The 12,918-nt window shown below is 68.7% G+C and overlaps 3 protein-coding genes across 3 annotated transcripts in view; 2 read left to right on the top strand and 1 right to left on the bottom strand.

Annotated features, from left to right (window-relative positions):
• Window positions 1-2,027: 2,027 nt before the first annotated feature.
• CLIC3 (chloride intracellular channel 3) overlaps window positions 2,028-12,918 on the bottom strand; it is a 30,294-nt gene continuing 19,403 nt past the window's right edge. The window contains exon 7 of the mRNA XM_036416952.1: window positions 2,028-2,059. The gene's annotated coding sequence lies outside the window, so the exon portion shown is untranslated. The remainder of the gene's footprint in view (window positions 2,060-12,918) is intronic.
• Window positions 2,987-5,781, top strand: LCN12 (lipocalin 12). Its single transcript, XM_036417004.2, has 5 exons — window positions 2,987-3,175; window positions 4,456-4,535; window positions 4,600-4,716; window positions 5,358-5,459; window positions 5,737-5,781. Exons 1-5 carry the CDS (start codon window positions 3,168-3,170, stop codon window positions 5,763-5,765), a joined length of 336 nt encoding a protein of 111 aa, XP_036272897.2. The 5' UTR covers window positions 2,987-3,167; the 3' UTR covers window positions 5,766-5,781.
• Window positions 11,432-12,333, top strand: LOC118707100 (prostaglandin-H2 D-isomerase-like). The gene is made up of 2 exons (XM_036417003.2): window positions 11,432-11,603; window positions 12,133-12,333. The coding sequence occupies exons 1-2, from the start codon at window positions 11,508-11,510 to the stop codon at window positions 12,316-12,318; spliced, it is 282 nt and encodes a 93-aa protein (XP_036272896.2). The 5' UTR covers window positions 11,432-11,507; the 3' UTR covers window positions 12,319-12,333.

The raw sequence follows: 12,918 nt of genomic DNA, 5'->3' as shown, positions 1-12,918 counted from the left end.
CCAGGGGCCCCTGCTCCGGGGGGCTCGGCCTGCGGGCACCGTCCGCGGGCTCGGTCCTCCGTCCGGGGCCGGAGCCGACCAGAGGGGCCGGCGGCCGGGGGCCGGGCTCTCTGAGGGGCCCGGCTGGGGCTCCCGCTCAGAACAGGCTGAGTGTGAGCAGAGGGAGGAGGCGGCCCGGGACAGGGGGCCCTGTGGGGGAGCAGGTGGCCCCGGACAGGGGTTCAGAGGTCATGGACAGGGTCTTCCCAGCTGGGCAGAGTCCAGTACCCACAGGCCCGCTGCCCACAGATCTCCCTCTGGGCGGGCTGGGCAGGAGGGGCCTGCAGGTTCAGAGCCACCTGTGCCACTTCCCCCACCCCCCCCCCCGGCCTGGCCACACACTCCGGGTGGGGCTGTGGGCGGGGGTGCGGGCGGCGGGCAGGACACCAGGTCCCTGCGGCAGGAACACGGTGGCTCTGGCCCCCTGGCACTGGAAGGCCTGGCCCTGGCCCGGTGCGTTCCGTCCTCTGCACGGGCACAGGCTGGTGCTCGGAAGGGGGTCAGAGCCGGGGGACCGAGGGGAGGGGGACGGTGTCAGCAATGAGAAGGCGAGAACCAGAGACCTGGGAGGCACCTCCCCTTCCTGCCCCCTCCTTCCCCAAGCAGCCCCCCATCTTCAGTGGGCAGATCTGAGGGGGCCCGCTCCAGCCCCCCGGCCCTGCACCCACTCCCTGCCATGGTCCGGTGAGTGGGGGTCCCGGCCTGCGCCCCGAAGCCAAGGCCCCGGCTCAGGTCCCCCAGGCCTCCTGATGCCGGGGCAGCACCGGCTGCCGTGACCTAACCCAGCCCTGGGGGTACACCGAAAGGGGAGGGGGAGCATTAGCCAGAACAGACTCAGCCGAGGGCTATGGGCTTCAGGCTCGGCTGGATCCAGCAGCCCAGACGGTGTGAGCAGGGCCTTGTCCCCTGCCTTCCCTCTGCCTCCTCCCCTCTGTCCCCTCCTCTCTCAGCTCTGTCTCCTAGACCCCATGCAGCCAGGTCCTCACCTCTCAGGACAAGACGGTGGCAGATCCCCACCCTCAGGGTCCCAGGCCCAGGAGAGGGTGCACCCAGGCCAGCGAGGCCCTGAGCGCCACTTGGTCTTTTTTTTAAAAAAAATTGATTTCAAAGACAAAGGGAGAGAGAGAGAAACATCAATGATGCCCTGTAAAAAGTCAATAAAATATATTTTTTATTAAAAAAAATTAAAAAAATTAAAAAATAAAAGTGCTTCTTGAGGTCCAATCAGACGCGGAGGCGAACAGCAGTAGCTGTGGGCGGGTCACTGACAGGGACTCACGTTCACTTTCCTAACCCGCGGGGGAGGGGCCTGGGCGCCTCCCCGGGGCCCTGGTGTCCAGCCGGCAGGGAGGCGGGGTCCCTGTGGGGGGCCCGCTGTCCCCGTCCTCACTCGCTGCGAACTGCACCCCCATCTCAGTCCAGGCCAATGTGGATGAGGCCGCCTGGGAGGCGCCCCCGGGAGGCTGAGGGGCTGGTGGCCCAGGGGGGACCCCAGGCCTTGGGGGGAGGGGAAGAGGGGAAAAGTGGGTCCCCCGGGACTTGGGGGGACAGTCATGTGGTTGGGAACCTCTCTCCTCGTGGGTTGTCTCAGGGCAGACACCGCTGACCAGGAGCAGAGCGCGTGCCAGGGAGGGGCACCGTCCGCGGGCTCGGTCCTCCGTCCGGGGCTGGAGCCGACCAGAGGGGCCGGCGGCCGGGGGCCGGGCTCTCTGAGGGGCCCGGCTGGGGCTCCCGCTCAGAACAGGCTGAGTGTGAGCAGAGGGAGGAGGCGGCCCAGGACAGGGGGCCCTGTGGGGGAGCAGGTGGCCCCGGACAGGGGTTCAGAGGTCAGGGACAGGGTCTTCCCAGCTGGGCAGAGTCCAGCACCCACAGGCCCGCTGCCCACAGATCTCCCTCTGGGCGGGCTGGGCAGGAAGGGCCTGCAGGCTCAGAGCCACCTGTGCCACTTCCCCCCCCCCACCCCCCCCCGGCCTGGCCACACACTCCGGGTGGGGCTGTGGGTGGCGGGTGCAGGCGGCGGGCAGGACACCAGGTCCCTGCGGCAGGAACACGGTGGCTCTGGCCCCCTGGCACTGGAAGGCCTGGCCCTGGCCCGGTGCGTTCCGTCCTCTGCCCGGGCACAGGCTGGCGCTCGGAAGGGGGTCAGAGCCGGGGGGACCGAGGGGAGGGGGACGGTGTCAGCAATGAGAAGGCGAGAACCAGAGACCTGGGAGGCACCTCCCCTTCCTGCCCCCTTCTTCCTTCCCCAAGCAGCCCCCCCATCTTCAGCGGGCAGATCAAAGAGGGCCCGCCCCAGCCCCCCTGCCCTGTACCCACTCCCTGCTGCCCGGCCTGGGGAGGCACCTGTGGGCCGCGGGGCAGGCCTGTCGGAGGCACTGAGTCGGCAGCGCCCGGGGCCCCGTCTCCCGGTGGCCGGATGGGACCTCTGTGGGCCCTGTGGGTGCTGCTCGCGCGGCTGGACGCCCTGGCGGGAGTGACCCCGCCGTCCAACAGGCCGACCACCGTCCAGACCAAGCAGGCCTTCCGGGTGGACAAGGTGGGAAGGCGGGGGCAGCAGGCGAGAGGCAGGGAGAGGCAGGCCTGCAGAGAGGGGGACCGGCTCTCAGACCCCGCCCCTGCCCCGGCCCCGGGGAGACCCCTGAGCTCCACGGGAGCTGGCACCTGGGCTGCAGCCCTCACGGCCCCTGCGAAGGGGACACCCCGTCCCTCAGAGAGGCAGCGGCCAGCCAGGCCCTGCTCTGCCAGCCCCAGGGGCCCCTGCTCTGGGGGGCTCAGCCTCTGGGCTCGGCCTGCGGGGGCTCGGCCTGGGGCGGCCCGGCCTGGGGAGGCTCGGCCTGGGGGGGCTCGGCCTGGGGGGGCCCGGCCTGGGGGGGCCCGGCCTGGGGAGGCTCGGCCTGGGGGGGCTCGGCCTGGGGGGGCCCGGCCTGGGGGGGCTCGGCCTGGGGGGGCCCGGCCTGGGGGGGCCCGGCCTCGGGCCCGGCCCAGCCTGGCTCCCTTAGTTCCAGGGGGAGTGGTTTGTGCTGGGCCTGGCGGGCAGCACCCACAGCAAGGCGGACCGGCGCCTGCTGAGCCCGTTCACAGCGACGTTCTCCCAAAATAACAAGAAGCAGCTCGAGGTGACCTATGCCATGGTCCGGTGAGTGGGGGTCCCGGCCTGCGTCCCGAAGCCAAGGCCCCGGCTCAGGTCCCCCAGGCCTCCTGATGCCGGGGCAGCACCGGCTGCCGTGACCTAACCCAGCCCTGGGGGTACACCGAAAGGGGAGGGGGAGCATTCGCCAGAACAGAATTAGCCGAGGGCTATGGGCTTCAGGCTCGGCTGGATCCAGCAGCCCAGACGGTGTGAGCAGGGCCTTGTCCCCTGCCTTCCCTCTGCCTCCTCCCCTCTGTCCCCTCCTCTCTCAGCTCTGTCTCCTAGACCCCATGCAGCCAGGTCCTCACCTCCCAGGACAAGACGGTGGCAGATCCCCACCCTCAGGGGCCCAGGCCCAGGAGAGGGCGCACCCAGGCCAGCGAGACCCTGATCGCTGCTTGGTCTTTTTTTTTTTTTAATTTGATTTCAAAGACAAAGGGAGAGGGAAAGAGAACCATCAATGATGCCCTGGCTGGTCTGGCTCACTGGATAGAGCGTCAGCCTGTGAACTGAAGGATCCTGGGTTCAGTCCAGTCAAGGGCATTGCCAGGGTTGTGGGCTCCTTCTTTCTCCCTCTCCTTTTCTCTCTGAACTTAATAAAAATATAGTTTTTTAATAATCAGTGATGAGCCGAAACCGGTTTGGCTCAGTGGATAGAGCGGCCGCCTACAGACTGCAGGGTCCGGTTCGATTCCGGTCAAGGGCATATACCTTGGTTGTATGTACATCCCCAGTAGGGGGTGTGCAAGAGGCAGCAGATCGATGGTTCTCTCTCGTCGATGTTTCTAACTCTCTATCCTCCTCTCTTCCTCTCTGTAAAAAAATTAATAAAATATATTTCTTTAAAATCAGTGATGAGATAGAATCATTGATCGGCTGCCTCCTGCACACTCCGCACTGGAGATCGAGCCTGCAACCTGGACACGTGCCCTTGGCTGGAATCAAACGCAGGACGCCTCCGTCCGCAGGCTGATGCTCTACCCACTGAGCCAGACCAGCCAGGGCTGATGGGTCTTCCTGAGTCATGTGCCCACTTCTCCCAAGCCCCCCAGAGGCCCTGTGGTCACTGCACCCCCATCTGAGCCCACAGGCGTGCTCGGCGGCCGGGGGGAGGGGGGCAGAGGCCGCCAGGAGGCAGAGCTCAGCCTGGCCGCTGGGGGCTGGTGGCCTGAGGGGCACAGGTGGCCGCGGCCCCGGGGGCAGCGAGCCCCGGCCTGCGGGCCTGCTCACCCCGCCCCCCATTCTCCTGGGAGGCCGGTTCCGGAACCTTCCCTCTGCCTCCCCAGGGGCCAGCGCTGTGTCACCTGGTCGTACGTGCTGATTCCCACGGCCCGGCCGGACGTGTTCTCCGTGGAGAACCGCGGGGGTGAGCGGCGAGCGGGGCGGGGTGGGGTGCTGGCCGGAGGCCCCCTGACCGCTGTGCCCCCCAGAGCTCGGGACGGACACGGAGGACGTGTGGGTGCAGGACACGGACTACAGCACCTTCGCCCTCATGAGCTCCCGCCGGCAGTCCGCCCGCCGGGCCATCGTGAGGGTCCACCTGCTGTGTGAGCCCCCCTGAGTGTGACCCCCAGCGGGTGTGACCCCTCCCCGAGCGGGTGGGAGCCCCCAGCGAGTGTGACCCCCCAGCGAGTGTGACCCCCCAGCAGGTGTGACCCCCCAGCGAGTGTGACCCCCCAGCGAGTGTGACCCCCCAGCGAGTGTGACCCCCCAGCGAGTGTGACCCCCCAGCAGGTGTGACCCCCCAGCGAGTGTGACCCCCCAGCGAGTGTGACTCCCCAGCGAGTGTTACCCCCCCATCGAGTGTGACCCCCCATCGAGTGTGACCCACCATCGAGTGTGACCCCCCCCAGTGAGTGTGACCCCCCAACAAGTGTGACCCCCCCCAGCGGGTGTGACCCCTCCGTCCTCCAGCCCCTCAGCGGCCTGTGGGGCTGGTGGGGCGACCGGGGGGGGGGGAGGGGAGTTGTAGGGGACGGAGGTATAAGGGGCGGGGGTGTAGGTGGCATGGGGTGTAGGGAGCGGGGGGTGTAGGGGACGGGGGGGTGGAGGGAGCGGGGGGTGGAGGGGGCGGGGGGTGTAGGGGGCAGTTGCAGGTGCTGGGCTGGGGCCACCCCAGCGGGGAGGGGAGGGGTGTCCACCCTAGGGCCACCTGAGGGCTGAGGCCGTGCTGTGTGCTGGGCTCCAGTCCGACTGTGGGCGATTCAGACGGAGACGCTGGGAAAGTTCCTGTGTCTCCTCAAGGCCCAGGGCCTGTCTGAGGCCAACATCGTCTTCCCGGACTTTCCAGGTAGCACCCAGCCCTGCTCCCCCCCCCCCGGTCCCGCACCCTCTGGACCCCCCTGGGACCCGCTCACCCCCTGGACCCTGCCCCCCTCAACCTCTGCACCCCGTCTGCTCCCCCCGGGCCCTGCTCCCCTCTGCACGCCCACTGCCTCTGGCCTCCTGGGTCAGCACTGAGTCGGGAGGCAAAGGGGGCTCCCCAAACAACAGGCTGGTGGGGGCAGCGCCCGGGGCACCCCTCAGCCCATCCCCCTGCTCCCCATCCTGAGCGGTGTCCCCCTCAGACTGGGCGCCCTATCGGACCGCCTGCTGAGGACGAAGCGGCCGGCTGCCCGCCACCGCCCCCCTTGGGGACCCGGTCAGAGGTCACGTGGGTCCCGCCCCCGCGGAGGGAGGGTCAGTGAGGGCAGGAGCCCTGGGGGGGCAGGGGCATCGGGGTGAGTGTGTCTGCCCCTCGCCCTCTCTGACAGCTGCCCCGTCCCCTCCGTTAGAATTCACCTTCATTACACCGTCTTCTCTTCATTAGCCTGTGACCTTACTCATTGTAACCCTTTTTAATTGTTTTAATTGGTTTCAGAGAGAGGAAGGGGGAGGAGGGAGAGAGGAACATCCATGCTGAGAGAGAATCACTGGCCAGCTGCCTCCTGCCCGCCCTCACGGGGATGGAGCCGGGCCGGGCCTGGGGGGACGGAGCGGTGACCCCGGCTCCTGGGCGACGCTCCGCCCCGCCCGGCCGGGCCTCCGGTAACCGTTTCACCGGGTGTGTGCACAGCTCCGGGCGTCGTGTGTCCACAGCGGTGTGTGTGCCGGCTCTCCGGAACATTCCCTGTGCGCACCCCGACTCGTCCCGGGACACCCCCACCTCCCGACCCTGGTCCCGGGGCCCCCGCCTCCCCCATGGGTCTGACTCCCCCGGGACCCCTCTGAGTGGCCCCACAGCGGTCCTGTGTCGACTCAGCCCCCGTCCTCGCCCCCTCCCCCCCCCGTGTGGCCGCACAGTGTCCCAGGGGAGGGCCGGCGTCCGTCCGTCCGTTCTCCGTCGGCGGACACGGCTGCTCCCACGCGGCTGAGCGCGCGGGCGCAGGTCTCCGCGGCCCTGCCTGCTCGCGGCTGTGGCGGGAGGCGGGCCCATCCCAGGTCCCTGGGTGACCATGGCCTTGGGATTCTGGGTAATGGCTGTTCTCCGGAGACTCGCAGGGTCGCCCCGTCCGGTCTCTCCTGGACGCCCCCCAGCGGCTCCTGCCCCACCCCTCCCTGCGGCAGAGCTGCTGCGACGAGCCCCAGGTTTGTTTCTGAGAAAAGCCGGGTCGTGTCCACTCTGGAATGTGGCTCAGCTGCAGGGAGCTGGGCGGCCGCCCTCGGAGGCGGGAGCAGGTACCTGCGCAAACACCCGAGCGATCCCGCCGAGGCCCCCCCTGCCCCTTGCCCAGCTGCTCGGGTCAGATTCCTGTCCCCACGGGGAGCGTGGCCTGATGGGGACTCACACAGCCCCCCCCCCACTTCGCTGCGAGGTCAGGAGACAGCTGGGCCTGCTCGCCCACCCCTCACCTCGGGCCTGCAGCGGGCGGCGCTGGAAAAGGCCGCTGTGTCCAGGTGGCCTCTGCCTCCTGCTGGTCACCGGGCAGAGCGGCCAGGGCGCCCGGGGGGCCCAGGGCAGGTTCCCAGGGCCCGGCTGGGACCGGCCCCCCAGGCCCACGTCCAGGCCTCTCAGAGCCGGCGGGAGGCTGAGGGAGGGCAGCCCTGGAGGGTGAGGGCCTCCCCACCCCAGTCACTGTCCCGGCCCCAGCATGCCCGGAGGCCAGGCTGCTCCTACTCTGTCCCCGCCGGCGCCCGCCGCCCATGACTGGAGAGGTGCAGCGAGCGCTGGGTCCTCCCCCGCCCATCCTGTGACCACCTGCAGGGACGGGAACCGGGAGTGGGCGCCAGGAGGGCTGGGCGAGGGGTCTGGCCGCTGGGGACCAGCCTGAGTGCGGAGCAGCCCGGGAGCCTGCAGGAGCTCAGGGGACCTGCCCTCCTCCTCCGTCCTGGGGCCGGAGCTGGTTTCCTGGGCTGATGGGGGAAGAGGGAACATCGTCCACTGTTCATGCTCCTGCACGCACACACACACACACGCACACACACACACACAGACACACACACACAGACAGACACACACAGAGACACACACACACAGACTCACACACACAGACACACACACACAGACACCCACACAGAGACACACACACACACAGACACACACACACAGAGACACACACACAGAGACGTGCACACGCACACAGACGCAGACACACACACACACAGAGACACACACACAGACACGCACAGAGAGACGTGCACACACACACACACACACAGAGACGTGCACACGCACACAGACACAGACACACACACACAGAGACACACACACAGACACGCACAGAGAGACGTGCACACACACACACAGACATGCACACACACACAGAGACACAGAGACACGCACACACAGACATGCACATGCACATACGCACACACGTTACGCACAGAGACACACATGTTGCGCACACAGACACACCTGTTTCATACACACATGTTTCCACACAGAGGCACGCACACACGTGTATATACACGTGTGCACATAGACATGCACACAGAGATACATGCACACAAAGAATTGCACATAAACGCATGCACACTCATTGCACACACATAGACACACACACACCTGCATGCATACGCACTCATGCACGTGCACACACATGTGCACGCAGGCGCCTGCCCCGCCCGCCTCTGGGAGGGACACCGTGTCTCTGTGAGTCTGAGAGCTCCCCCTGGCGGAGGAAAGCCTGGCAGGAGGACTCATCTTCTCAGCTTCCCGGATTAGTGCGCTTGGACTTCCACTCCCTCCTGGGCCGGACTCAGCCCTGGGCAGCAGGTGACCCTGAGCCGCTGCGCCCTCAGCTCGGTCCCGGCTGCCCCGGGCTATCTGAGCTGCCCCCGGGGGGCTGGCCGAGCTGCCCGCGGCCCCCGGGGGGCTGGCCGAGCTGCCCGCGGCCCCCGGGGCTGGCGGGGGCGCGGGGGAGGCAGACCCCACGACGGGCCTGTCTCCGGTCCCCACCACACCTGCCTCCACCGGCATCTCAGGGGCTTGGGGTCCCGGGGGCCGCCGCCCGGGGCGTCTCCAGGCCCAGGAGGCCATGCGGCACCCACAGCTCCCTGGGCCCTCCACCGGAGCCCTCCCCAGGCGGAGCGGCAGGTGGTCCCTGAGCCCGAGGCCCTAAGCACCACCTGGGGTGACTAGTCTGTGCCAGCTCACGGTGGCTGAGCCTGCTGGGGTTCAGGGCAGAGGGGGCAGCCCGGCGTGACCTGGCGTGACCGGGCGTGGTCTGGGCTCGGCGTGGGGGCGGGGTGAGCTCGCCTACGTCCCCCTCTAGGTTTTACAGATAAAGCTGCTCTGAACCCTGATCCCGGTCGACCTGCTTATTTCTGGGGAGCGGGAGGGGGCACGTGAAGGGGGACCCCCAACATTTCCCCATCTGGGGGGCGGAGCAAGACAGCCCCAGCCCTCAGCTCCTTGCCTGGCACCCCACCCCTCCAGCCAGGAGCCCACCCAGATCCCGGCCCCACCCTGCCTGATGCCCAGGCTCGGGGAGCTGAGTGGCAGCTGTGGCAGCTGATGGAGCCCAGCTGGGGGGCCAGGCCTGGGGACGGGGTGAGCCCCTGGGCAGTGAGCCCCTGCTGTTGTCCCCTCCACCCCTGCTCCTCACTCCTCGCCCAGCCTACCTCCCCAGGGCCAGGCCACGTCCAGGCACAGCCGTCCCCGGGGCCTGGCCCCGTCTGTGCCCACACCTTCCCCCAGCGGACACACAGTGGGTGCCCGGAGGAGCCGGAACCGACACCGGGCGAACACGGGGTGGGCGGCGGCATCTGGAGCGCCGGGGCTGGCCCAGGTGGTGTCGGTTCTCACTGGACCCCCAGCAGGCGGGGCACCCACCGGCCTGGGCACCCTCCCGCCTGGGGCCCCCTCCCGCCTGGGCGACCACCCTCCTGGGGCGCCCTCCTGCCTGGGCGCCCTCCTGCCTGGGTGCCCTCCTGCCTGGGCACCCTCCCTCCTGGCCGGGCCCCGGGCCACGGAGCTGGCCCTGCCCTCGGGATGCACACCCTGGGGGGGCTCCCTGCCCCTTTGAACAGGAGCAGCAGGTGCTGGGGAGAGAAAAGACGGTTTATTCAGGATCCGGCAGCCACAGGCCATGCTCACAGCCGCCAGGGCACGGGGTTTGGCTTGGTTTGGTTTCTTTTTCTTTTTTTTCTTTTTTTATTTTATTGATTTTCTTACAGAGAGGAAGGGAGAGAGATAGAGAGCTAGAAACATCGATGAGAGAGAAACATCGACTGGCTGCCTCTTGCACACCCCCTATCAGGGATGTGCCCGCAACCAATGTACATGCATCTGGCCAGAATCGAACCTGGGACCTTTTAGTCCGCAGACCGACGCTCTACCGCTGAGCCAAACCGGTTTCGGCTGGTTTGGTTTCTTACTGACTTTCAGAGAGAGGGGAAGGGACTGGGAGGGTGAGAGCAGAGCACGGATGGGACCCGCAGCCTTAGGCCAACACCCACCCACTGTGGGCACCGGCAGGCGGGCCCGGAGCTCAGGAGGGGGAGGGGGAGCGGAGGAACCGTGGGGCGAGGGGTCTGTACACGGATCCGCACGGCCCATTCCGACAGGACCTCAGACTGGTCCCGACTGGTGAGAGCCAGCCTGGTCCGTCCGTCCTGGTTAAGGTTGAAGGTCAGCCCGTGCCCGAGGGCCGAGCCGGGGCCTTGTGAAGTCAGTCCCTGGGGTTCCCACGTGAAGGTGCTGCGTGCCCCACTGGAGCCCGGCCTCCCAGCGCGCAAGAGCCGCAGGGGACAGAGCCAGCGGCCCTGGGGCCGGCTGCCGGCTGCCGGACGCTGCTCCAGTTGTGTCCTGCCCGTCCCAGTCTGGCTGCTCTCCAGCCCCGGGAAGAGGGGGGGTCTGGGGTTGGTCTGGGAGTGGTCTGGGGGTGGTTGAGGATGACCTGGGTGGCCTGGGGGTGACCTGAGGTGGTGTGGGGGTGGCTTGGGGGTTGTCTGGGGTGGTCTGGGGGTGGCCTGGGGGCGGTTTGGGGGTGACCTGGTGTGGCCTGGGGCTGGTCTGGGAGTGGTCTGGGGGTGGTCTGGGGGCGGTTTGGGGGTTACCTGGGGGTGGTGTGGGGGTGACCTGGGGGTGGTCTGGGGGTGACCTGGGGGTGGTCTGGAGGTGCCCTGGGGGTGACCTGGGGGTGGCCTGGATGTGGTCTTTGGGCGGTTTGGGGGTGACCAGGGTAGTCTGGGGGTGGCCTGGTGGTGGTCTTGGATGGCCTGGGGGTATTCTGGGGGGGCCTGGGTGTGACCTGGGGTGGTCTGTCGGTGGAGGGGGGGTGGTCTGGTTGTGGCCTGGGGCTGTTTGAGGACGAGGCAGCTCCTTGCACCCCGGTGTCTGGGGCAGCAGGCGAGCGCCCGCCTCCCCCCGCCCTCCCCGGGCACATGCCGCTCAGGGACATGCTCATGTCTGCTCGGCCGCTGAGCTCAGCTCACAGGCCTCTTGGGGTCCCCCCTGCGCTGGGCCACAGGTCCCCCCGCCCCCTTGTGCCCGTGAGACCTGAGGCAGTGCCAGGGCCCAGCACCTGTTTCTGGGGGGTGACAGCAGGGACCCCCACCCAGTGCCCAGCACACCCCATCCCAGGCGGCAGAGGCCGGCAGGCCAGGGACAGGCAGGGCTGCGGTTGAGTGCCCTCCCCCATCAGCCCCAGGGCAGGTTCTGTCTCTGGAAAGGGCCCCGCCTGCCCCCAGCCCCAGTCCCCGGGCAGGTTGCCTGTGTGGTCAGAGCCTTTGCAGGAGGAGTGGGGGAGCTGGGGGGTGGGGGAGCTGGGGCATCAGGCGCCACGGGGCCGGCCTTGGCTCTGGGCACAGGCCAAGCCGGGCCCTTAAATAGGGTCCCCCGGCTCTGCCCATCCTGCAACTCCCGCTCGGCCTCACTGCTGCTCCCGCCTCCAACTCTGACAACCGCTCAGCCCCGATGGCCGCTCCGCGCTCCCTGTGGATGGCGCTGGTCCTGCTGGGGGCCCTGGGGGTCCTGCCGGCCCCTGCTCTGGCCGGCTTCCAGCAGGACCAGGTGGGGCCCCTGCCGGTCCCCCGGGGAGGGCTCTGCGGAGGGAGGGGCTCTGCCTGGGCTGTCTCCCGGGAAGAGGACCGACCGGCCACGCTGCCCTTCCTCCAGCGGGGAAGCCCGTGTCCACAGGCCTCACACGGGACCCGCAGACACGCCGGCCCCCTGCCTGCCTACCCTCCAAACAGTCACCCTCGGAGCTCGGGTGCTGGGGGCGCAGGCACGGAGCTGGGACACCCCCCGGCGGGAGACGCAGACAGGGCGGGGCTGGGGGGCCGCAGACACCCGTGGGCCCGGCACTGGGTCCGTCCGCCGCCCTGCCCTTCCCTGGAGCGTCCAGATTCGTGGACACCAGCGGCCAACCCCCAGCCCCCCCAACGGCCCAGTGCCCTGAGCTGCCGCTCCGCGAGGCGCTGGGCGGGGGGCGGACTGGCCAGGGGACGTGCAGGGCGGGGGCCGACCGGGCGGCCCGGGGGCCCTGGCTGACGGGGGGCCCTGGCTGACCGGGGCCCTTGCTGACGGGGTCCGTCCGCAGTTCCTGGGGCGCTGGTTCTCCGTGGGCCTGGCCTCCAACACCAACTGGTTCCGGGAGAAGAAGGAGATCCTGTCCATGTGTCTGTCCCTGGTGGCCCCAGCCACGCCCGAGCACGGGGACGGTGTCCTCAACCTCACCACCGGCTTCCTCAGGTGGTGGGGCGGGGGGGGTGGGCATTGGGGCTGAGGGCTCCCCCAGGGCCCAGCCTGCCCCAGTGGCTGGCTGCCGGCCGGGAGCCCCACGCTTGACCCTGATGGTGCCCTGCAAACAGGGGAGACGAGTATGAGATGCGGAGCGTGCTGCTGTCGCCAACAGACATCCCCGGCCACTACACCTACACCAGCCCCTGTGAGTGACACCCACGTCGGCGGCCTGGACGCACTGCGGGTGACAGCACCCCAGCCCAGTAGGCTGAGGGCCTCCCCTCTGGGCTGGGGAGCCTGGCCTCTGGCGAGATCTGCCCCGAGCTGGGCGGGGGGGCGGGGGGGGGGCACCAGGACTCATCCTGAAACCAGTCCTGCCGGCCCCGACCTGCCCCATGGGGTCTCCCCAGACTTCGTCGCCCCCCCTGCTGGACAGGCAGGCGACAGCACCCCATCCTGGGCTCCTCCCTCTCCGGGGCGATGGGTCTCCTTCCCCCTTTGAGTAGAGGGGCTGGTGGCTGCATCCTGACCCCCTCGTTGTCTGAGCCTGCGTGCTGGCTGCCCCCGGGCTCCGGTTTGGGAACGGGTGGGGGTGCGGGGGTCCCCTGGCTCCGGCAGTGCCCAGGCTGTGCGGGCAGGAGGT

This window comes from Pipistrellus kuhlii, unplaced genomic scaffold (assembly GCF_014108245.1).
Source record: "Pipistrellus kuhlii isolate mPipKuh1 unplaced genomic scaffold, mPipKuh1.p scaffold_m20_p_57, whole genome shotgun sequence".
NCBI classification, from domain to species: domain Eukaryota; kingdom Metazoa; phylum Chordata; class Mammalia; order Chiroptera; family Vespertilionidae; genus Pipistrellus; species Pipistrellus kuhlii.
This window is presented reverse-complemented; position numbering and strand designations above follow the sequence as displayed.